Source organism: Dermochelys coriacea, chromosome 7 (assembly GCF_009764565.3).
Source record: "Dermochelys coriacea isolate rDerCor1 chromosome 7, rDerCor1.pri.v4, whole genome shotgun sequence".
Lineage (NCBI taxonomy): Eukaryota > Metazoa > Chordata > Testudines > Dermochelyidae > Dermochelys > Dermochelys coriacea.
Window position 1 is genome coordinate 90,898,117 of NC_050074.1, and position 23,920 is coordinate 90,922,036.

The 23,920-nt window shown below is 40.6% G+C and overlaps 1 protein-coding gene across 23 annotated transcripts in view; it reads right to left on the bottom strand.

Annotated features, from left to right (window-relative positions):
• Positions 1-23,920, bottom strand: part of SGMS1 (sphingomyelin synthase 1) — a 205,689-nt gene that overhangs the window by 15,283 nt on the left and 166,486 nt on the right. For 9 of the 23 annotated variants that reach the window (XM_043520042.1, XM_043520041.1, XM_043520046.1 and 6 more), the window contains 2 exons: positions 17,223-18,074; positions 991-1,108 (listed from right to left, as the gene is read on the bottom strand). In XM_043520042.1, coding sequence (XP_043375977.1) covers positions 991-1,108; positions 17,223-17,863 — 759 coding nt within the window. In that variant the 5' untranslated portion in view covers positions 17,864-18,074. Of the gene's footprint in view, positions 1-990; positions 1,109-17,222; positions 18,075-18,424; positions 19,644-20,094; positions 20,900-23,920 lie in introns of all 23 variants that reach the window. The other 14 variants (XM_043520033.1, XM_038408557.2, XM_038408582.2 and 11 more) reach the window with 5 other exon arrangements.

Sequence of the window (23,920 nt, forward strand, 5' to 3'; positions counted from 1 at the left end):
TACCTGAAGGGGGGTTCCAAAGAGGATGGAGCTAGGCTGTTCTCAGTGGTGATAGATGACAGAACAAGAAGCAATAGTCTCAAGTTGCAGAGGGAGAGGTCTTGGTTGGATATTAGGAAAGACTATTTCAGGATGAGGGTAGTGAAGCACTGGAATGAGTTAGCTAGGGAGGTGGTGGAATCTCCATCGTTAGAGGTTTTTAAAGCCTCGCATGACAAAGCCCTGGCTGGGATGATTTAGTTGGGGTTAGTCCCGCTTTGAGCAGGGAATTGGACTAGATGACCTCCTGAGGTCTCTTCCAACCCTAATCTTCTATGATTATATGTGTCAATGCGCCACAATGGGGAAATACAGTTTAATGTCAAACTAACTTGCAACGAAGCGTCCTACCTGAGTTCAACCAACAGAAATTAAACACTGTGATTTCAGGAATGATGAAAGGTTTTGTTTCGATTGAAAAAGGAGAAAACATTTTAATATTTTTGAAATCAAGTTTTTTGGAATATTTAATTCCATGAAAATTTTCCAAATGTTAACTTTTCTCTTCAATTCGGGATGAAAACACAAATGCTGAAATACTGGAATTTCCCATGAGATGGAAGTTTCAAATTTTGCTCAGCTCTAGAAGTAAGCTACTGTGGTATGTGGCACCTCTACATCAGTAACTGCATATCATTATAGGATGTACAGATTCCACTGTCAGTAAAAAAAAACAAAACAAAAAAGTCACACCCCTAATCAAAATAGTTAAAAATTGATACAAACACTGTCAATTAGGCCTGAGAAGGGAGTGCTTTGCATTGTTCGACAGCTAGCACCCGGGTTGACAAATTCGCAGCATTGACGATCTGTGAAAAAACGTCCTTGCCATTCCAACTTATATGAGAGTTACAATCAACAGGGCTGTTCACAGTTATTAAGGATCTCTGGCGTGTGGAAAAGGAAAAAGAACAGAAGCTACAAAATGGAATTGCGGTGAGAAAAACTTACCTTTGGAGAACAGTTGAAATGCATACCGGGTACTGGCAATGTAGTTACATACATCGTAATACACCGATATAGGTACAGTGTGCCAACTATACAGAAAAATCTTCTGCTAATAATAGACCTGGAGACAGGGAGGAAAAAAAGTGTCATTCTAAGAAAACAAATTCTACTAAGATTTGTCTAAAAACATGAAAGGCATCAGTCTAGAATATCATGTTGACAATTCAAGCTCAGTAATTTTAATAATGCTTTATGCATCTACATCAGCTTTCATTTAAGAATATTAAAGATCTTTACAAACAGTAGTAAATAGAAGCTATCTCCCATTTTACAGGTGCAAAACAGGCACAGAATGCAATTAAGATTACACAGTAACTCAGTGGCAGAATTGAGACAAAACCCCAAATTTCTAACTTTTAGTCCCGTTCGAAACACTAACCTACGATCCCTTCCTACCACCATTCCTCATAAATACAAATAACTCATAGCTTAAAGGTAGAAAACAAAGCCAGTCCAAAACTAACATAGGTTTCTAGCCAGAGGCTGAATTCCTTTAATCTCTGCGGAGTATCTCTGCATCTATGAACAGTGAATTATCTTCCAAAAGGAGCAATCATATTCGATTTACTCATATGCATTAAAAATGCTACTCATGAAAGAGAATCAGCAATCTAAAATACAGAAATACAATTATTACAAAGCTGAATTAGACCAACCAATGACAAATGGAGGTTATTTACTAATATCGGAAGTCCTTTGAAATATGTGGTCTGTATCTGTATTCAACACATGGATATGCATGAGCATGTATCCGAGTCCAGGCATTTTAATGAACAGTGTCCATTGGCCCTCATATGCACAGTGGGTCTTCTTGTGTTTTCGAGTGAGGATATCAGAGGTACTGCTGGTTGACGTCCCCTCAATTTCTCTTCTCATGGTGAATCCAACCAGACCAGAAGCAGAGAGGACGGAGGGCAGGTAATGGAATACAGATAGGGAGTGGAAGGTACCCTCAAGTCTTTTAATGAATGAAGAGTCATTCATTTTCTTATTAAAGAGGTTTGAATCATCAAAGGGAAGGTCCTGAAAAGTATTCTTCACTTCCCTGGGAAAGCCCAAGGATTGCAACCAAGAATCCCTCCTCATAAAAACACCTGTGGCCAAGCTTCTGGATGCTATATCTGTTGCATCAACTTCAACCTGAAGAGCTCTTTTTGCCACCAACTTGCCCTCCTTTAGAAGGCTCACCCAACCTCTATCGGCTCAGGGAAGGAGCGCATCTCTTATGGACATTCTTGACAGGCATCTGTCCTTGCGCCCATGAGAATGCCCTTTATTCTCATGGGAAGCCCTGAAGGAAGAGTCTCTGGGCTTTGAAATTGAAGGCTCTGCTCCTAGGCATGTGCTCATTTATTGAGGCTGGTGTACAGGAGGGTTTCCCTGGCCCAGATCAGAGGGGGGCAGGGCCTTCTCCATTAAGGGTTTCCTAAAATGAAGCTCACAGGGTTTGCAATTTATTGGTGGAAATGATCGAAAAACACAGAAGAAATATGTGTCTCACCCAGACAGTAGACAGCATTAGTGTTCATCATTGACACCGAAGGATCTAGTGCAGGAGATGCAGTTTTTGAAGCCTGGGACTTTGGGCATAAGCCCAGACCGCAGGGAGGTAGTCCCCGCTCCTGGGAAGCAAAGTGCACAAATGACACTAAAACTATAGCTGTACTAAGCTAAAAAGAATAAACTATATACTATTTTATCTGCAGGATCTCTGAAAGCTGAAGAGAGAGAGAATATTAAATCTGACTTAGGACCATGCGGCGGTAAGGAACTGAGGGGGGTGTCAACTGTACTGCCTCTTCTACTCTTGCTCAGAAGCATGAGGAGACCAACTGAGCATATGTGGACCAACAGACACAGCTTGTTAAAATCTCTGAACTCAGGTGCATGCTGCACATGTGTATCCACATGAGGAATACATATAGGAACCAGCACTTGAAGAAGAACTGGAGGTTTAAATACCATGGATCCACAGTGGCCTCATGAAAACACAATCAGTCACGTTTCAAAATTTACCTCTATAATTATACCTGCAAGTTTTATCCATTCAGGTTTGAGTGTGAAAACCTGATAATTAGCTGTTACCCTAATTGCAAATTCATGTTAAAAATGAAATGCATGCTTTGCAAGTACCAATTGCACACAAAATACAAGTATAACTTTAGGTTACAGGTTGAGGCCAGCCCAAAATTTGGCCCACTTAGCCTTCTGCTGCCAACTTTCAATGTAATTATAGTAGTAATAACTATAATAACAGTAGCAATAATATTAAATAGTGGTAAGAATATATATGATCCATCAGGATTAAGCCTCACTGTGCTGAGTAAGAGAGTCACTCTGAGATATCATTCTCAAAAACAACAGATAAAGGTTAGAGGAAAGAAACTTAACATAGAAGAAATCTGGTGAAGAACTTGTACAACCTGGTTAGTTACATGTTATGTTGGTTTTGCTTTTGTAAAATAATCAGCATTTAAACTGAGGAAATGATGGCAAACTAGGCTTGCAGTTTCTTATCCAGCCAAAAGTAGAATGCTTGGGGAAGATCAAACATTATCCTTTCTCCCATACTGTCTCTACTTGCCATACAAGGCCCCAGATATATTACTCTACACATTATAGCACATTCCATAGAATACTTTAAGAGAAGCTGTCTGCAAGAAGGATATATAGTAAACATATTGAAAAGTTATCCCTTCCCACTCTTGCTGCTCTCCTTCCCCAGACTATCTCTGTTAAAGTAAAAACTACGTATTTAGGCAAGGATTCCTAAAGCATTTACTTGTGACTGCTTTCAAATTTCACGTTTTTAAAAGCACTTAATCCAGACAAAAACACATCTAATACCTTTTAAACAAGTAAAGTTTCAAAACAACCAGTAGCAAACTGAGCTCTCGTGAAACTCACAAATGGCTGACAATTTGATTTTTAATGGCCTTTGGCAGAGTCAATTAGTTACAGTATTATTTATCTGACTACAGCATGACTTAACAATGCTAAGATTAATATTACAAAAGAGATTTAAATGTACTGCTTTGATGGAAAGATTTCAAACAATATATTGTGTACACACATACGTTTCAGACAAAGAAGGATTACTTCCTCTTGAAACAGTAAATATTTTTGCAAACAGGAGAAGGCTTAAGGTTGTACTATCAGACTATATCTCCATGGATGTAACTATTGCAAGCTGGGATAAGGGCATTATTCCATTAGAGAGATCAATTTAACTAAGGAGCAAAGATGTTCTACTCAAGACTGAACATCCATTTTATTAAACTATATATAGCTCTCTGATTTTAGTTCTATTTAAACTAACTGGTTTAGCAGACTCTGGGGTAAAGACACAGAATAAACTGTAAAAGGCAAATGTGAAGTAAAAATTCAATACCACTGTTTTTCTGAGGCTGCAAGTACTGACAAGGTTGCTGCAACTATTTATAACATTATAGCACACCAAAGGAGAGAGACTCAAACAATACTTTTAAGATCACTAATTAACAAATGGCTACTAACTTGTAATATACTTCTGAGACCCAACTGTGAGGAATTGCACTAGAGTGTAATGGTTTTATGCATTGTATGTAGATAGTTTACATTACAGGTGGATTCTGCAACCCTTAGTCATACTCAGTAGAACTGTGCCAATTCATTTTTTGGTTTGCTAATAGTTCTGGAAAAATAAAAAAATATGTGGCTCTGGTTGAATAGAAGCCAATTTTTTTTTTTTTTTTTTTAGCATTTTCAATTAATTGAAGAAGTCTTAAAACTTTAATTTAGGGTTTACCAAAACATTTAATTTGGAGTATTTTTAATAAAAGCAAAAGAAATGAAGGCTAGATTCACAAAACCCTTTATATGCAGTAGTTCAATGATTAGGGCATTCATCTGGGATGTGACAGAAATTTCAATCTCCACTCTGGGGCTAGGACTTGAACCTAGGTCTCCCCGCTCCCCCAGATATGCTAAGCACCAGGCTATTGGCTATTCTGAGGGTCTCTCCCCTGTTGAAACTGTCACACTTTATACAAAATACTTATACATTTACTGTGATAGAGAAAATGACTCCATAGCTCCAATGGTTAGGGCACTGGGCTATTTGGTATAAGGAGGGCAGCACCACTGCTGTTTTTGCAAATGGGAATCTAGCCTGAAAAGTCAATATATTTTATGCATATATGAACAACAAATAAACAAAAAAACAAATAAAATACTCCATTGCACACACGTTTCTCCTTGGGAAGAGGATAAGAGAACAAACACGACAGATATTAGTTATGATGCTTAAAGCTCTATTGGCAGGCACGCAAATACTATGGTGATGAAGGCAGTATACAAATCTACACACAATACAATAGAATCCTCTCATATAATGCTATTGATGCATGCATCACTAGTTGGCACAGTTTGCTCTTCAAAAACAAAAAAACCCAAGCTAAATTAATTTACATTTCTTAGATTTATGAACAGAAATGTTAGTATTAAATTCAGGATGGTTCAGGGTGTGTGGCTGTAATAAGCAACATTTTCAAAGACTTAATTACCGGTTAATGAGTTAATGAAAGCATAGAGTAAATGACTAAATATTATTAATGTTGGCCAAAAATATCCTCAAAGTTCTATATTATTATTTTCCATTTTTATATCATTATATATTATATAAAAGTTAAGAATTAAGCCACTTGGCTAAATAACTTATTCATATGCCATAGCATTATTGTTGAGAAAATAAAAGCTAGTCAAATTAGATTATCTCAGATAAATCCTCTTGTTAAATATATTTAGGATTAAATCTATTTATTACGGTTTACAAAAGTTAAAGGAATAACTGATTCATGGGGAAGTATGATTTTCTAGTTGTTAGAGAAGTAGTCAGGGAACTTGGAACCCCAACACATATTCTGGCACCAACTCACTATGTACCTTTGAGCAAGACTCTGATTCAGCAAAGCATTTAAATATGCTTAACTTCCCTAAAAAGGGATCTTTCCTGAATTGGACCCTGAACTTCAGGGCCTCACCTTGCCCGAACAAAAATGGAGATAATGTTTAACCAACAAGTCAAAATGTCATTTGATATATTAACATGCAACCTATGGTAAAATATCAGGGACTTCCCAGTTATCTTCACTATCCAGTGGAATAATTATACCTATGAATGCTTTTTTCTTTGTCTCCACGGTTACTTTGTCATCTCAGAAGATCTCAGAAGATTCTGATAGTTTGCCTGAGAATAATCCAAATGGTCTTTTAATTACTAACAGCTATAAAGGTAAAAAGCAATGAAGGAAGTTGTATTATAAATATCCTACTTATGATGTCAAAGATTTCTGGTCTCCTTGTTAAAAGGCTAATCACTTGATTGAGCATATTAGGGTTTGGAATACTTACCCAAATGCCAGGTTTTTAAACTCATAACATAGTTCTCAGAATCTTCTTCCTCTAAAATGCTCATTTAGTTATGTTTCTACAGGGAGAAAAGGTTAGCCACAAATCTAGGAGGCAGCCAACTCAAAGAACTGTGGTTCATCAAGATGTTGCAGTCAGTGTGCAGCCCACACTATAGGTGCACATGAGCCTCAAGCACACAAAATCAGATTTTTTTAAATCAATGTGCCTCCTACCTTGTGCTCCTCTGTGAGGTCAAAAGGGCAGAGAGGCTATGACCCTGCCTCAGTTCCCTCACCATTCAAAAGCTGTGATAGCTTTCTGAAAGTGGAAATGGAATGTGGAAATGAACAACAGCTTGAAGAACCAGTTACAATAGCAAATGTAACTACTCTCTTGAGTACGTGTCTATGGATCCCACTGTTGGTGACTGGCAAGCAGTATCCCCTTAGGATAGTGAGAATGAGGAGTGTCAGCTATATGCAGTATTGTAGCCATGTCGGCCCAAGGATGTTACAGAGGGTGAGGTAATATCTTTTACTGGACCAACTTCTATTGATAGGACAGACAAGTCTTAGAGCTACACAGAGCTCTTCTTTGAAAGTTTGTCTCTCTCCTACCAACAGAAGTTGGTTCACTAAAAATATTACCTCATCCACCTTGTCTCTCTAAGCTGACACTCTCTAGTGTCAGCTGGAGGAGTTGAACAGTGATTGTAGTCCTGCTCTCCTCACTCTGGCATCTGATCTAGCCATTATGTTCAATGCACAATGTTTGATAAAGGTCAGTGGGTTACTCCACATTGCTGCCTGGCAGATCACGGAAGCAGGCAGAGGATGTTGTTTGAGCTGTGATGGAGTGGGCCTTGATGTTCAGTGGGAGAGGTATACAATGAGATATCTTGTGTCGTCCTCATACAAAACAAAACAGTAAAATGTGAACTACTGACTATACTTAACAATAGTTACCTTTCCTATCTAATCAGGTAGGTCCCTCCCACCCCACCCCAAGATCAGTCTATTGCAGAGCTGATGGCTTTACAGGAATCAGGAACCAAACTTTCAGGAAAACACCTCAATGACACAAGATGTTTCCTCTGTGAACGGATTCAGAGTGCGCCTTCCCATTCTGTGCTATAGTCTTTTATCTTTATTCATAGACAGGGCGAACCCCGGTCTGTTGTAATGGTTCTTTTTTTACTTCCAAGTGGTTTTGTGTGTTTGCAATGGTCTCTGATAGTTTTCCTTTGATAGCCTTGGGATGGAGCAACTCTATAGTCAATAGAGCCTTGAATTACATCATCGGCTATCCAGGGATAGGTGACAACTCCCTCCTCCTAGAATGGAACATCCCTGAGACATATTATGCAGTGGTGACTAATTTTTACTCTAAGGACACAATGCATACTTTCAACATAGGTACATTATTCATTAAAATATTACCTGTACATATATCTCACAATAATTATTAATCTTGAGAAGTTATGTGCTTCGTGTAGATACCTTACATGTTACCCCTTATGGATAAATATCCTGCAAGATGGGTTTGGCAAAGAAGTGTTGGTAAAGAACAAAAGACGCTTTGGCAATGGGCCTCTGTGTCACACACCTCTTATTCTTATGGAACCACATACAGTTCTGGTATGAAGCCACTGAGGAGCATGATCTCCTTTGGAGAGGATGATATGCTTCATGATATGTGGGAGGATAATCCTCAGCAAGGCCAGTGGGGCCACGTTGGCATACTATACCGGTACTGGTCAGGTTGGGGTGAGCCGCTCCAGTGCCACTCCTGCACCAGCTGGTGTGGCGCTCTGACTGGGGGCTTCCCAATACCCTCCTTGGGGGTCATTCTACAATACCCAAGAAGAGGAATCTCTGCTCTAAGCTGGTAAGAAGGAATATGTCAGCAATGGCGAGGAGGAATATATTTCCTCCTCAAAGGGCAGCACTAAGGGTTGATATGGGCCCAGTATCTGGCACTGATCTTTTAAAAAAAAACCTAATCTTGTCCACATGCATATGCACAGTAGGATCGACACTGACACATATTCAAAGAAAATAAATTAGAGAGTGTGTGTGGGTTGTCTTCATTTATAGGACAAAATGATTCAGAAATCAGTACTACTATGCTCACATCGCTAGATTTTCATTGAATGTTCTGTGACAATACATGGAATTATTTTGAACCAGAGTTAACTGTATTCTGCTGTCAGAAGCTAAAACTGTGACAGAATATACCCCTGTATTCACACCCTACACCCTACTGTAATAATCTTTGTACAAGATATGCCTTGTGCGGTATCATTAGAAACTTATAATTTGGTGGTCAGTACTGTCCTGATAAAATATGCGTGGTAACATTATAGGTGGAGTTATAAGATTTCCCTGTATGGTGTTATTAACACATTCCAAACCCAACAGCCTCACCCAGGCAGAACTCAGCAAACCGGTTTGTCCTAAACATAGGAATGTACCTGTGCCTTAATTTGCATTTAAGGACTAAGCAGAGTCATCAAGCAGGAAGGGGAAATAAAGGAAGCTCAAACAGGTGGGGGAAAAGAAGCCAGCCAAGAATATCCTTCCACACAGACTCTTTATCTGCTGGTTCTCAGCAGAAAATGTTTTTCAAAAAGGGGGGCCTGAAACTATATAAGGGAAGCACAAACACCCCAAGGCACCCTCCAATCCTGTCTTCCTGCCCAATAAGACAACAAAGGAAATAGCCATTGGACTCTCAGAAAGGTTTGGGCGGGGGGGGGGGGGGAGTTCCTGACCAGAAAGACTTTGGTCAGTAATCTTGCTGGAAGCATGTGGTGAGAAATTTTGCTTGAATCTAATATGGTTTGTTAAGTTAGGAACTAGAAATTGTTTTATCTTTAAAAAGAACAGAAGTACTTGTGGCACCTTAGAGACTAACAAATTTATTTGAGCATAAGCTTTTGTGGACTACAGCCCGCTTCATCAGATGCATGCAGTGGAAAATATAGTAGGAAGATTTTATATACACGGAGAACATGAAACAATGGGTGTTACCATACACACTATAACAAGAACGATCAGTTAAGGGGAGCTATTACCAGCAGGAGAGAAAAAAAATATCTTTTGTAGCGATAATCAAGATGGGCCATTTCCAGCAGCTGACAAGAACGTGTGAGGAACAGTGGGGGGTGGAGAAGGGAGGGAATAAACACGGGGAAATAGTTTTACTTTGTGTAATGACACATCCACTCCCAGTCTTTATTCAAGCCTAATTTAATGGTGTCATTTCATAGATATCAGGGGTGGAAATGACCTTAGGAGATCATCTAGTCCAACCCCCTACTCAAAGCAGGACCAATCCCCAGTTTTTGCCCGAGTTCTGTAAATGGCCCCCTCAAGGATTGAACTCACAACCCTGGGTTTAGCAAGCTAATGCTCAAACCAGTCCAGTTTGCAAATTAATTCCAATTCAGGAGTCTCTTGTTGGAGTCTGTTTTTGAGGTTTTTTTTGTTGTAACAGTGCAACTTTTAGGTCTGTAATCGAGTCACAAGAGAGACTGAAGTGTTCTCCAACTGGTTTTTGAATGTTATAATTCTTGACGTCTGATTTGTGTCCATTTATTCTTTTACATAGAGACTGTCCGGTTTGGCAAATGTACATGGCAGAGGGACATTGCTGGCACATGATGGCATATATCACATTGGTAGATGCGCAGGTGAACGAGCCTCTGACAGTGTGGCTGATGTGATTAGGCCCCGCAATCTGAAGCGAATACTCAACAGCAACCACACACCACACAACAAAAACACTAACCCAGGAACCTATCCTTGCAACAAAGGCCATTGCCAACTCTGTCCACATATCTATTCAAGTGACACCATCAGAGGGCCTAATCAATCAGCCACGTTATCAGTTCACCTGCACATCTGCTTCAGGCTGGGGTATATATATCTCCCCACTGTATTTTCCACTGCATGCATCCGATGAAGTGAGCTGTAGCTCACGAAAGCTTATGCTCAAATAAATTTGTTAGTCTCTAAGGTGCCACAAGTACTCCTTTTCTTTCTGTTTTATCTTTGTTTTTCTTGTAAGCATTTCTGAATGTTATGCCTCATTACTAATACTCACTTAAAATCTCTCTCTTTGTAGTTAGTAAACTTGTTTTGTTGTTTTATATAATCCAATGTGATTAAGTTGAAGTGTCTGGGTAACTATTTAAGATAAGAGGCTAATGTATATTACAGTGCAGGGGTCGGCAACCTATGGCACGCGTGCCAAAGACGGCACGCAAGCTGATTTTTAATGGCGCGCTGCTGCCTGCCGAGTCCCAGCCCCGTCCAGCCCACTGCCGAACCCAAGCCGGCGCCCCGGCAGGCAGCAGCGAGCCATTAAAAATCCTGCCCGCCCCCAGGGCAGGGTGAAGTAGCTTGGTCCTGCAGACTGCTGCTGCAGAGTAGGCAAGCTCCTCCCGCCGCATCCCCCAGTGTGCTGGGTTCCTGCCCCTCCTCCTCTCCCTCCCTACCGCCAATCAGCTGATGGCCCTTGTGAGCGAGAGGGAGAAGCAGAGCCGCAGTGCGCTCGCTGCTCTGGGCAGGAGGTGGAGAAGAGGTGGAGATAGGGCCGTGGGGAGGAATCAGGGCATATCCTCTCCAGCCCCCCGCAGTGAGTTGCTCGGGCAGGGGGCTGGGAGCACCCCCATGACCCCAGCCCACACCCCCAGCCTGCTGCCCTGACTCCTGCACTCCCCTTACACACCCTCAGCCCTCTGCTCTGACCCCTGCACCCCACACACACTCCAGCCCTGCACCCCCCCATGACCCCAGCCATGACTCCAGCACTCCCCCACATATCCAGCCCCCAACAGCTCTTCCCCTGACTCTTGCACCACCACACATGCCCCCGGCCCTGACTACTGCACCCCCTCCACACATACCCAGCCCCCCCACACCCCATGTCCTGACTCTTGCACCCCCTACATTCCTATTCCCACCTCCACCCCTCGCACCAAATGGGAGCTACCCAGGTAAGCACTCCACCCCCAAACCTCCTGCCCCAACCCTGAGCCCTTCATTCTAGCTGCTGGCCAGACCCTACACCCCAACACCCAGTTCTGTGCTCAGTGTACTCCCACCCTCAGCTCAGTGCAGAGAGAGAAGAAGAGAATGGGCTAAGAACCAGGGAGATGGTAAGTACCCACTCGATGTGGGCAGGGATCCTAGACTGGCAGTGGGCTGAGCGGGGCCAGCAGTCGGGACCCTGGCTGGCAGGAGCTGGTGGATGGAACCCCAGACCGGCAGTGGGCTGAGCCGCTCAGCCCACTGGCGGTCTGAGGTCCCAGCCGCCGGCTCTGCTCAGCCTGCTGCCGGTTTAGGGTTCTGGTTGCTGGCCCCTTGCCAGCCAGGGCCCCGCTTAGCCTGCTGCCGGACGAGGTGAACGGAACCCCAGGCCGGCAGCGGGCTGAGCAGGCCAGCGGTGTAAGATCAGCATTTTAATTTAATTTTAAAAGAAGCTTCTTAAACATTTTGAAAACCTTGTTTACTTTACATATGACAATAGTTTAGTTATATAATATATACACTTATAGAGAGAGACCTTCTAAAAAATGTTAAAATGTTTTACTGGCACGCGAAACCTTACATTAAAGTGAATAAACGAAGACTCGGCACACCATTTCTGAAAGGTTGCCAACCCCTGTTATAGTGTATACCCTGCAGTATAACCAAGATGTGACTGGTAGGCTGAAGTTATACAAACACATGTGAGAGTGGCCTACATGCTGGTGGCTGGTTGTGTGTAGTCCAGTTTGGAAGCTACAACTGCAAAGCATCCTAGGTTACAGGGCAGGGGTAACACAGCCCCCCACAGGTCTGGATCATACCCAGGTATGTCACAAACACCCACAAACAAAGCTGGAAAACAAGACTGTGTTAAATCTCTCTCCCACACCTTCCTTTGTATATATGTAGAAATGATTTGGTAATTTACTAGTTTCAGAAACAATTGTAAGAATAAATGGGGCTCAGGCAATTTACAACATAAAATGGGGCATGATATGCTTTTCTTTTAGGAACACAGCATTCACTAGAAATGTAATGGAGTTTCAAGTATAAAATAGTATATTAAACGGATAAAGTGTCAAAAGGAAAGATTGCTCTATTAAATCATTATGGGGGAACTTTTCAAAATTAAAATAAATGTATTTTTTTGCTACCAGCAATAGAGCAGAAAATTTAATAATATGCCCAATGCCACACAGAGTGATGGAAGTATACCAGAGTTTGAAACACCATAATGTTTCAAAAGTTTCCTAGGAAAACAGCATAACTTAAAAAAAAATCATGTACCAAAATCACAAGTTTTTTATTATAGCCTAAAAACATAGGAAACTCCACTTCTTTCAAACTATTTTTCCACTCTGATCTTCAAGAAAAAAAAAGTCCTTCCATCCAATATAATGCATTTCCATCAGGGCCAAAGATGTGTGAAGGAGTAGGATTTTATATTTGTACTTGTATTAGAGGTTATAATGGTTGATGGTTATAATAATGTAGTATGTATTAATGTACAATTTGATTTCATCCTGCCAGGCACCATTTTTGAATAGCAGAAAGGAATGAGCCTCTGGGACATTGGTAGAATTGCATCAGACAGGCTGCCTATGTCTGAACTAATGTTAAGGAAGGAACAGACCAGAACAGTCCTTATAGATGATTATGATCACCTTTTGTTTTAGAATAAGTTTTCATTACAGTATTTGCTATAATGTCTCGTTTCTTATCCGCATTGCAAACAAAGTTATGTGAGGTTCCTCTGTAATCCCTTTAGTGACCACATAACCCTTTCTAAAATGTAATCCTGTCTGAAATTCTCTGTAAAATTGTTTGGTGTGAGTAAAGGATGTGTGCATGGTTAAGGATGAGTGTGAAAGCCATCACAAACGTCCAGATGGTCAAGAAGACATGAGAGACTTGGAGAGAGAACAGAAAATAATCAGAAAATATCCATTTATCTGGTGCTAAAATGAGTTAGCAGCATTGACAACTTCAGAGATGAGGCAAAAACCCCTGAAAGCCAGACAACAAATAAGAGATAAAAGTGGAAAACCCCAAGATTAACATTATTTAAGGACTAACAATTACAGAATAACACTGCAAAATCCATACACTAAAATGGAAATTTACAAGTATAAAGCTGAGGTGTTTTGCCACAGAACTCTGGGTTCAGTCCTGCAAAGCCTCAGAGCGTCGGATGGCGACCGACAGAGCCCAGCTCCTCACTAGTGCTCAATCTAATTGGCCATTAGATTGACTCGAGCTACGACAGACTGGTAACTATAAAGACCATCTGCAGGACGTGTGTGTGCGTGTGTGTGTGTGTTGTGTAACTGAACGCATATGCTAACTGTTGTATTTTCAATAAATGCGGCGTATTACCTTTTTCCCTGAAAAAGATCCCGTGTGCTTCTTATAAGCATAACATATGTCCTTATTTTCCTTCACAGATGTACCTATTAATAATCATCAAATGAAAGCATCTCATACACCTCTCATCACCCACATTTTCAACTTTATGTCATGTCCATGCTGGGCATGGTAGCTGTTCAGCAAGAGTAGGTTTAAACTGCAAACAACTTGGCAACAGATCAAGTATAATTACCTGACACATTACCATCCCAGACAATGACTGAGGGTAGCAAGGTGCTGGTTGACTTGTGAGTCATATGCATGGAAAGAAAGTAGTATCTAGGAAGGCAATCCAGAAAATGAAAGAATGAATTTTTCCTGTAAGTGTAGGAACTTTTGATCTGTAAGGCCACAGGAGACAACCAGAAAATGGGAATTGTTCCTGGACACCAGGGAAGATGTGGGAGGTTGGAAGGTCTCAAATGTAAAATTCTCTCTCCTCCTTAGGCTACCTAGCTGATAGGGGCTTTGGGGCAGTTGATACTCATACTGATTTGTACCCACATTTTGTACCATAGCTCCTTCTCCCCCACCCTTTCAAAAAAAGGAAACATGAATGAGACTTGCACAATCACTTTAAGACCTATAAAAAGAAAACAATGAAAAGAGACTCCATGGAGCCACTCAAAAGCAGAATTGAGACCTATTCTTGACAATGTCTTTTGTAAATATATAAACAAGCTATAAAACAGTCCATAGCTCACTTCTCTCACTAGAAGGGAAACTCCTGATCATATTTTATTCTGTTCAACATATAGCGTACATAAATGTAGTCTGCATATATGAAGCAGTACTTGTGCACCACCTTCATGAGCATCTTGGAAATTTGGCATTAGATGTTAGTGTTTCTTTAAATTGGAGTTGCTCAGATTAATCCATGTAAACTTTCCTGGAATTGTACTCTGAACAGGAATACCGGAAATTCCCTAGCAAATCAGAGTTATTGACCACAAAGTCAGTTTTCCTGTCTCTGCCAGTGGTCAGTACCCAGATGTTTCAGAGGAAGCTTCAAGAAACTCTGCAATGGACAACTATGGAATAATCTGCCCAAAGATAAAGCTTCTTCTTCCCCATGTTAGTGGTCCATGTCTGTTATTTCATATCTGTCAGAAGTTCATATCTGTTATTTTTTAACTTATCTGTCATAACTGCAGATATTCTCATTTTATATAAAAATGTATAATGCTTTTTTGAATTTTTCAGAGATCTTGGTCTCAGTCATATCTTGGGGCACCGAGTTCCACATGCAAATATTCACAATGTATTAAAATATTTATTTTAATCAGTTTTAAATTGATTGTCTTTCAGTTTCATTGGATGTTTCCTTGTTCACGTATTATGAGAATAATGTACCTCTCCATTCACTATTAAATATTCATACCGTGTCTACTTGCTCATCTCCTCTTAACCGAACAGTCATAATTTTCAACTTGCCTCACATGCAAGACTTTTGGTGTATGCCTACACTCTGATAAAAAACCTGCAGCCTCAGAGCCTGGGTCATTTGACATGGGCTCGTAGGGCTCAGGCTTTGGGATTTTTACTGCAGTGTAGACATTTGGGCTTGGACATTTGAGCCCTCAGCTCTCAGTCTTCTTCCTTTGAGACACACGAAGGGAGCTTGGGGATTTTTACTGCAGTGTAGACATTTGGGCTCTCAGCTCTCGGTCTTCCTCCTATCAGACACACAAAGGGAACTTGGAGAGAGGGAGAGAAGAGTGCTGAGCAGCTGGCTGAGGAAGAGAGAGTTTCAGTCACTGGCCCATTTCCCTCAGCCCCATACTTCTAAGTTTGCCTGAAGGAAGAAAAAGAAATGGCCATTAGAAAATTACTGCTCAGAAAACAAACCAGGCACCAGACTCTGGGAGAAAAGATGAAGGGGTAGAGGGAACATGTGGACTGGAGAGGTTGGAAAGGCAGAGAGTACTGATGGACCGTAGGGAATGAGGGGATTGATTATGGAGGCTCAGATATCGTGGAGTTGGGCAGAACAGAATGCAGATGGATAAAGGAGAACTGCTTCACTGTATGAAAAGAGGAAAGTGAAGAAATGTGCGGGCAGCAGGATGGATGAGAATATTGATTAACTGATGGTAGGATGCATGGAATGCCGGGGATATAACTGATACAGTGATAGGGCAATTTTTGGATTTTTTTTTTGAAGGGGAAATTGTGGGAATCCACTTTGATTTATTAAGCAAATTACATGGAAGTTTCATGCAATTTTCACCCTCAGGCTTTTCTGCCAAGCCCATGTAGACAATTCTGACATACTCTGTAGTCAAGGGCCATAAAGGTTTATGTAGCATTCCGTTCCTTTCAATGACACGCTTGAACACGTCACTTTGCTAGTGGCCATACTCTGTGAGCACCCACTGATGTCATTCGTGTTCAATTCCGTCCAATGCTGATTATCAAGACTGCTTTTTTGGATGTTTAATAGTTGGTTTCTGGAACTCAAATATGCTTATTCTTGCTGAAAATCCTGATACTGGTAAAAAAAGTCAATGCTTTGAATACTTCATTGACAGAGCTTAACAGGAGATAAATTTGATGTTAATCAGTTACCAAACTGGTTTATCTACTGGTAGTCTAAGGTGGACGTTATCTGCCCCATCTCATGGAAGACAAAATCTATACATCTTAAAATGGCTAGCTAAAATGCAGAAATCCCAGAACTATTCATGTGATTTTATTCACATGATACAGTTTGCATCTTTTGTGCATTTTTCACTATTTTTGTTTGTTTATCTTCTTTTGCACTTTTAAAAAAGAGTGATATATTCTTCTTAGCATAGGTCTTCACTATGGTGTTAACTCTGGTTATCTACACTTGAGCTGGCCTAACTCAAGTGAGTGGGCACACTGACAAACTGAATATTTGAGGTATGCAGAGTGATTCTGAGAGCAGCTAAGGAGTTGTGCTATTGAGCTGTGTTAATTCAAGCTGCGACCTAGTTTGAGTTAAAAGCACCACCACCTACAAAAGTTAATGGTTTTTGTGTGTGGCCAGGACTTGAATTTGGGGCAATACTTGAGTTCACTCTGAAGTAAAGACAAGTCCACATATTTATACTAACCACAGTATTTAGGATTAGCTCCATTCTGTACTTTATGAACAAAAAATATGTACACTCCAAAAAAATCTATTTAGACTATGTTATAAATATTTAGATTTTTCTGAGTCTGCCAAGAGTACATTGACTTTAAAAAAAGTCATCACCCCAAGAAAATGAAACACTTAAAAAGACTACAAAGATTTCAGTTTTATACCTTAAATACCTGCTTCTCCCAAAAGCGATTAGTATATCAAACACCACCATTGCAAAAAATTGTACTTACTTGTATTTTAAGAGCAGCCACTGAATTAACCAGAGTCCTACAAGGATCATGCCATTAATTTCACAAATAGAAAAGGCCCATTGCACACGGTTAAAACGGTCAAAAAATGCATCTGGTAGGGGAGGCTGCACCTCCTTGGGAAGCACTCGTTCATGAACGACTGAGATTGTCACTGTTGTAAAGATGAAACAGAAAAGTGCATAAAGAAAAGCCAGGAAAGTCTTCCCCCACTCCATAGGATATTGGGAACGCTCTGGCTCTGGCATGGGGATCTTTATCATCTCCTTCCTATATCCATTTGGCATCCCATTCATTTTGATTTTAGTGCTGAAATCATTTTCACTCGTGGTGACATCTGTACTGATGCTGAGGTGCCCATTGGCATGCCCATTTTTGTGCGCCTCAATGTGGTGCTCCATTTTTAAAGTTTCTATCATGTACAACAACCTCTGCCCACTGTCAGAAGACACACGTGACAAAGGTGGCTTCTTAAAATCCTCCTTAGTTAGATTGATCAAATCCTGCCCAGTGTAAAATTCCAATGGTTCACAGTATTCTGGCACAGCATTCTCCATCAGCCAATTTGCCACCTCTTTGGGTGACCAGAATGCCACTTCTTTCATTTCGTCAGGCAAATGCATGCAGTCTTAAGTTTACTTTAAACCAGGCAGCAGTTGCTATTGTTCCAATACAACAAAAAGCCTCTTTTTGGTTTGTTCATCCTATCAGATGTGCAGCAAAAACCAGTTTGGCAAGTTGACAAGTACAAGTTTCTAAATACTTTGTACAAATACCAATATATTGGGGTCAGTCCAGGAATGGTTCAACTTTTTTGCATTTATACTCTTCTTTCTAGTGAGAAAAAAAATAAAAGGTGTTAAGACAGTGTTAACCAGTAAGTTTGCGTTTTATGTTCATAAGAAAAAATTAACTCAAAGAAGCAGTATCTAGATAGGAGCATGAAGAAAGAAGTAGCTTTTAAAATTCAGACAAATGCATATGACTTTTCTTTTTAAGTTAGTTTCTGAATACTCAAGATAGTTACTAGTTTGATCTTCTGTGTCATTTTAACAGTTAATACAAAGTTGTCTGGGGCAGGGAACCTCTTTTTGTTCCATGTTTCTACAGCACCTGGCACAATGGGGTCCTGATCCAGAACTAGGCTTCCTTGAGCTAGGTAATACAAATAGTAAAATCATTACATGTTCATCCATTAACTGTGTGATCTTACTGATGTAGCTCCTATCATCTTATATCCCTTCCATACTAATGTATGTTATGCTCACTCTTTGGAGTCTGATGCAAATCATGCTCATCTCAAGATGTTTTCACAAGATTTTAGCTGAAAGTATAGGTAGTCGACTGATGATGTGAGATTTCAGCCATCTTAAAGATTGAAAATCACAAGTTTTTGGTCTGACTGAAATCTGAACTGGAAAAATAGACCCTTCCAGTTTTAGATGCAACATGAAATCTAAGCAGCTGGAGTGGTTTCAGACCCATGATGTAAATATTAACTGTCCAAACTTTGCAATAGTTCTGATTTAAAGTTATGGTTTATTATAATCTGTAATTTTAACAGTTCCATACTAACTTAATTTTAAATAATCAACAAAATAAAATGTACAATACAAAGCAAAATGCAAGCTATAAGTCATAGAAATGTAGGGCTGTAAGGGTTCTCAAGAGATTATCGAGTCCATTCCCCTCAGAACTGAAGCAGAACCAAGTACACTTACACCATCCCTGACAAGAGTTTGTCCAACCTGTTCCTAAAAACTTCCAGCGACAGGGACTCTACAACCTCCCTTGGCATCCTATTCCTGTACTTAACTATACTTACAATTAGAAAAATTATTCCTAATATCTAACCTGAATTTCTCTTGCTGCAAACTTAGCTGATTACTTTGTGTCCTACTCTCACTGAACATGGAAAACAATCGACAACCATTCTGTTTAAAACAACTGTTTACATATTTGAAATCTGTTATGTCGCCCCATAGTCTTTTCTTCTCTAGACTAACTATAACCAGTTCTTTCAACCTCTCCTCATAGGTCAGGTTTTCTAAATCTTTTATTTTTGTTGCTCTCCTCTAATCTCTCTCTCCAATTTGTCCACATCTTTCATAAAGTGTGGTGTCCAAAACTAAACAAAATACTCCGGCTGAGATGCCACAGGCCAGTGCCAAGGTGAGTAGAGTAGAACAATTATCTCCCATGTCTTACACACGTCATACACACCTGTTAGTATATCCCAGAATATTTATCTTTTTTTGCAATTGCATCATATTGTTGGCTCATATTCAGTTTGTGATCCACTATAATCCCCAGACCCTGGCCATTTGTTACTCATTTTGTAGTTGCACATTAGATTTTTCCTTCCTAAATGAGTACTTTGCACTTGTCTTTACTCAATTTCATCTCGCTGCTTTCAGACCAATTCTCCAATATATCTAAATCCCTCTGACTTCTATTCCTGTCCTCCAAAGTGCTTGCAATGCCTCCTGGGTTTGTGTTGTCCACAAATTTTATAAATGCTTCAATACTCTTAAAAGAATACAAAAGATTAGAATATTCTATAGACTATGACAACTGGTACAACAAAATTTTACTGAGGTACTCAGGCTTGTGAGTCACCATGTTTCCACTCCCTCCAGTGCCAGGGAGTCTTTCTTGTGTTTAGTTGGGTGTTAGTTCCCTGAGGTTAAGCACTCTCGTCTGGGCTATGCCAGCCCTTACCTTGCATTGCAGTTTAACAATAGGTTCACCCCTGTCCCCAAGTCCCTTTGAAGCATTTCCCTGTGATATCCAGCCTGACACTGGCTATTTACAGAACTACCAGGTCTACTGTTCTCAAAGGAAAAGAGCACACCAGCTTGTAAGATTAGACTCAGGATCAATACTATGCTTAACATCTCAGCTCTTATAAATGTTTACAGTGAAAACAAGAATACATTTATTATCAAAGATTGAAGATGAAAGGGACAGCAAGTAAAAATACTGGAAACAAATGGTTATATATGAATCAAAATCATAATACACTTTCTAGAGACTAAACTTAACTAACAGGTTAACCTCCTGTCCAAAGAAGTTTATCTCACTCGAAGACTCACCTCTGCAGAGTTTTCTACGGTCCTGTTTTCATCAGTGTAAATGTGATGTCAGTTTACTTCCTAAGTACAGGATAAAGTGGTGTCTGTTTGCCCCTTAGATAGAACTCCAAAGTTCATTGTCTTTACTCTTAGACAGGATAACCCGCTGTGGTTTGTTTTTTCCTTTGTGCTATTTCCTGCTTATTTCACGTCTCTTGGTTAGCATTTGACTCTGTATGTAAAAGGGCATCCACTGTGTTAGTATGTAAACTAATCATTGTAAGCTAATAGAGAGACAGGTGAATTAACATCTCTTGTCTGACAAGAAACCTGGTTTTTTTTACCTCTGCTGGTGACTGACACCTTGATACAGACTGTAAGAATATATTTTCAGTATATATGCAAAAGTATCTGTACATATATTTCATGATGATATAAATAGCCAGTGTGACTCCGGCTTTTATTTGAGACCTCACATGATATTATTTGGTGAACCAGAATGTACATACCTGAATCAGGAGATACTGTCCTCCTCTATATTTCCTTGCCGGGTGGCATTAAGAGGTTCTTGGATCACAGAAGACACTATTGCAACCAGACATAACCACTCTTAAAAACATAAAGGAGTATGTACAGGCTAAACCATGTGATAGATCAGCGTAACGGCAATTTTAGGGAAGTGGGTTTTGCCAAACATCCTGCTAGAATATATGCTGGAAATCAAACTTCTCCAAAGAGTAGCATAATCTATTACAATCTGCTGAGTAAACAGTATGCTTTTAAAAGTTATCTAAAGACATACTAGATTAATAGTTTATGGAAAAATAAATATTTATATAATTTTCATGGGGCCTCTTTTCTCAATGCCAACATTAAACCCACAAATACTCCATGCTGCTAGTAAAGTAGATAGGATTGGGTGATTCTGAGTTGCGGCAAAAACTGCACCTGAAATTCACGGCATTCTGCCTGGGTATTGCCGCTCATATTTTATGAGAACTCTCAAACATCTTGTCCAAATGCAGAACAAGAGAGCACTCCATGGTACCATTTCCCCATATGTATGGTCTATGTTTGCCACGTAGCAACGCCCAGTTTGATAATTTCAGCTTCTTGATACCCACAGTAGCAGACTAAACAGTCTTCCATTGCATGATATAAAAGCTTCACAAAGGGTAAGGGAAGAAACATGGGAAAAGCAGGCAGGCAGGGATAGATTTTGAAAGCTCTGGGGGGCAGGGAATGGGATCTGCACATTCAGGAATCCATTTGAGTTAATTGATTAATCTGACGCAGAAAAAAATAATCCACATTCACTATTTTTCTACAGATATGAAAATTAACTAGATAAAGCCGGATGTACAGTTACTTGTTCTCACAGGGTGACTGGCTCCATTAAGGGGAATCAGGGCCCAGTGTGCATTTTGAAGGTCCACCTGAGAGTAACTGACTTTGTCAAGTGGCTCCCTAAAGGTTAATTGGGGAACAAAAGGGGATAGGGGAAATGTGGGAAGCGGAAACAAGCCCATCGAACCCTCACCCTGATAAGTCCTACCTCCCTATACCTGGACCCCCTCTCCCCTGCCCCCACTAAGCCCAACCCGCTGCTCCGGGACCGTATCCCATCAAGCCCCACTCCCCCAGCACCCAGATCCCCTCCACTGAGCCCCCCACATCCAGACCCCCCGCCAAGCTCAATCTCCCCATACCTCCCTGCTGAGCCCCAACCACAGTCACCTGGATCTCCTGCAGAGTCCCAATGCCCCTGCACTTGGAATCCCTCAATAAGCCCCTGTGCATCCAGATCTCCCAATAAGTCACCCGCACCCAGAATGCCCCACCCAGAAACCTCTCACCCCACATCTGGATCCCCTCCACACTTGAATCCTGCTGGGATGAGCCTGCCCACCCATACCTGGTATGCCTGGCGCAGAGGGACAGAGCCGTAGGGTGTTTCTGGGGCAGGCCCAGCTCTTGCACTGTGTCAGGGGCAGATGCAGCCTCACTGCCGAGTCCCTGTACCAGGGGAGGTGGGGGTTTCAGAGTGATCTCCCACCTCAAAGCAGCCAGTGGCCTGTGCTCCCCACTGCCACACTGGAGCCACATTTATTTATTGACAAATAAAATCTGCAGAATTTTAAAATATTGTGTGCATAATTTTTTGGCGCAGAATTTTAAATTTTTTGGTGCAGAATTCCCTCAGGAGTATATACTGCATTAGTAATAAGCATAAGCTTCTTCCACTTAAGCTAGTGGGCCAGATCTCTTTGCACGAAAGCAGCAGCGGAGTCACAAACCTCAGTATGCGATTTAGCTGCTAAAGTGTGACAGAACCACACTCATCTAAGCATCAAATTTGCCATGTTCCTTCTGAACTATTGTGTGGCAAAAGCGATTAGACTTGTCTCAGTTATATCAGAAACTTTAATTCTATTCTCAGCTCTGCCCAAAGTGGGTGAATGAGATTACCTTCTGCAAGGTGTCAATTATCCAATTTGGGAAGCAAGTGAATAATAGCCTTCCCCCAAGACAGCAGTATCTTGGCTTATAGTAAGCCTTGTGGTGTGCACAAAAGACGCAGCAATCAATAGAAGAGCTGGGACTAGAACTCATGGTACCTGGACTTGCAATCTAGTGCACTTTTCCATAGGTTACAAGCATTGCAGGGGAGTCAATTTCTCTCTCTTATTTTGCTTCCTCATAATCATGGAATGGCCTGAACTTGACACATCAGCAAGACTGCTTGCAGCAGGGGCCAAATCTCATGAAAGGATAAATCAGAGAGTTGGCAACACTGACCAAAGTTGCCAAGAAATACAGCGAAATATCCAAGAACTGAAACCAGCCCGCCTAACTCCAAGTCCCATGCCTGAAGTACAAGATCATCTGTTCCTCATTCTTGTTTTATGTTTTTATTCTCTCAGTGAAGTCCTTTCCTATCCAGGCAACAATCATTACAGAAATTAGTAAAGTAACTAACAGCCAATTCAAAGCTGTGAATAGCTATTCACCAATAGCCATGCAGTTTTGAGCTTTCACTTTTCTTTTTGAAAAGCTTAATATCTGCACAGGCAGTAAGAAAGTCGTTCTTAAAACAAAGCTCTGTAAGTCACCCCCTACATTATATACATTCTAGGACTGCACATTAGCTTGCAGTTTTAGTGACATTACTTTTATCGTTAAGATCCAATAGTAAGTAATCAAAAACAAACAAAAAGTCTTCCAGAAATTGAGTTCATCTTCCTTTAGCAAACACTGTTTTTGAAGCCTAGTCAAGTCGACAGTGTCTATATAATAAATATTAAACAAAAAGTTAAAGAAGTTACTGTAACAATCTGAATATTAATTAGTGATAGATTTTTGTGCCTAAAATATATATAACCAAAACTATCACCAATGCTGGCATGAAACAGTGTGCCTTAGTACTTAGACTGTAAACTCTTTGGGGCCAGGACCGACTCTTTTGCTCTGTATTTGAATGACTATCACAGTGAGGTCTTGGTTCATGACTAGACTTCCTAGATGCTGCAGTAATACAAATATTAACAACAACAACACCAGTACCATTCCACTACCTCAATGATAATATACCAACAGGCCTACAAA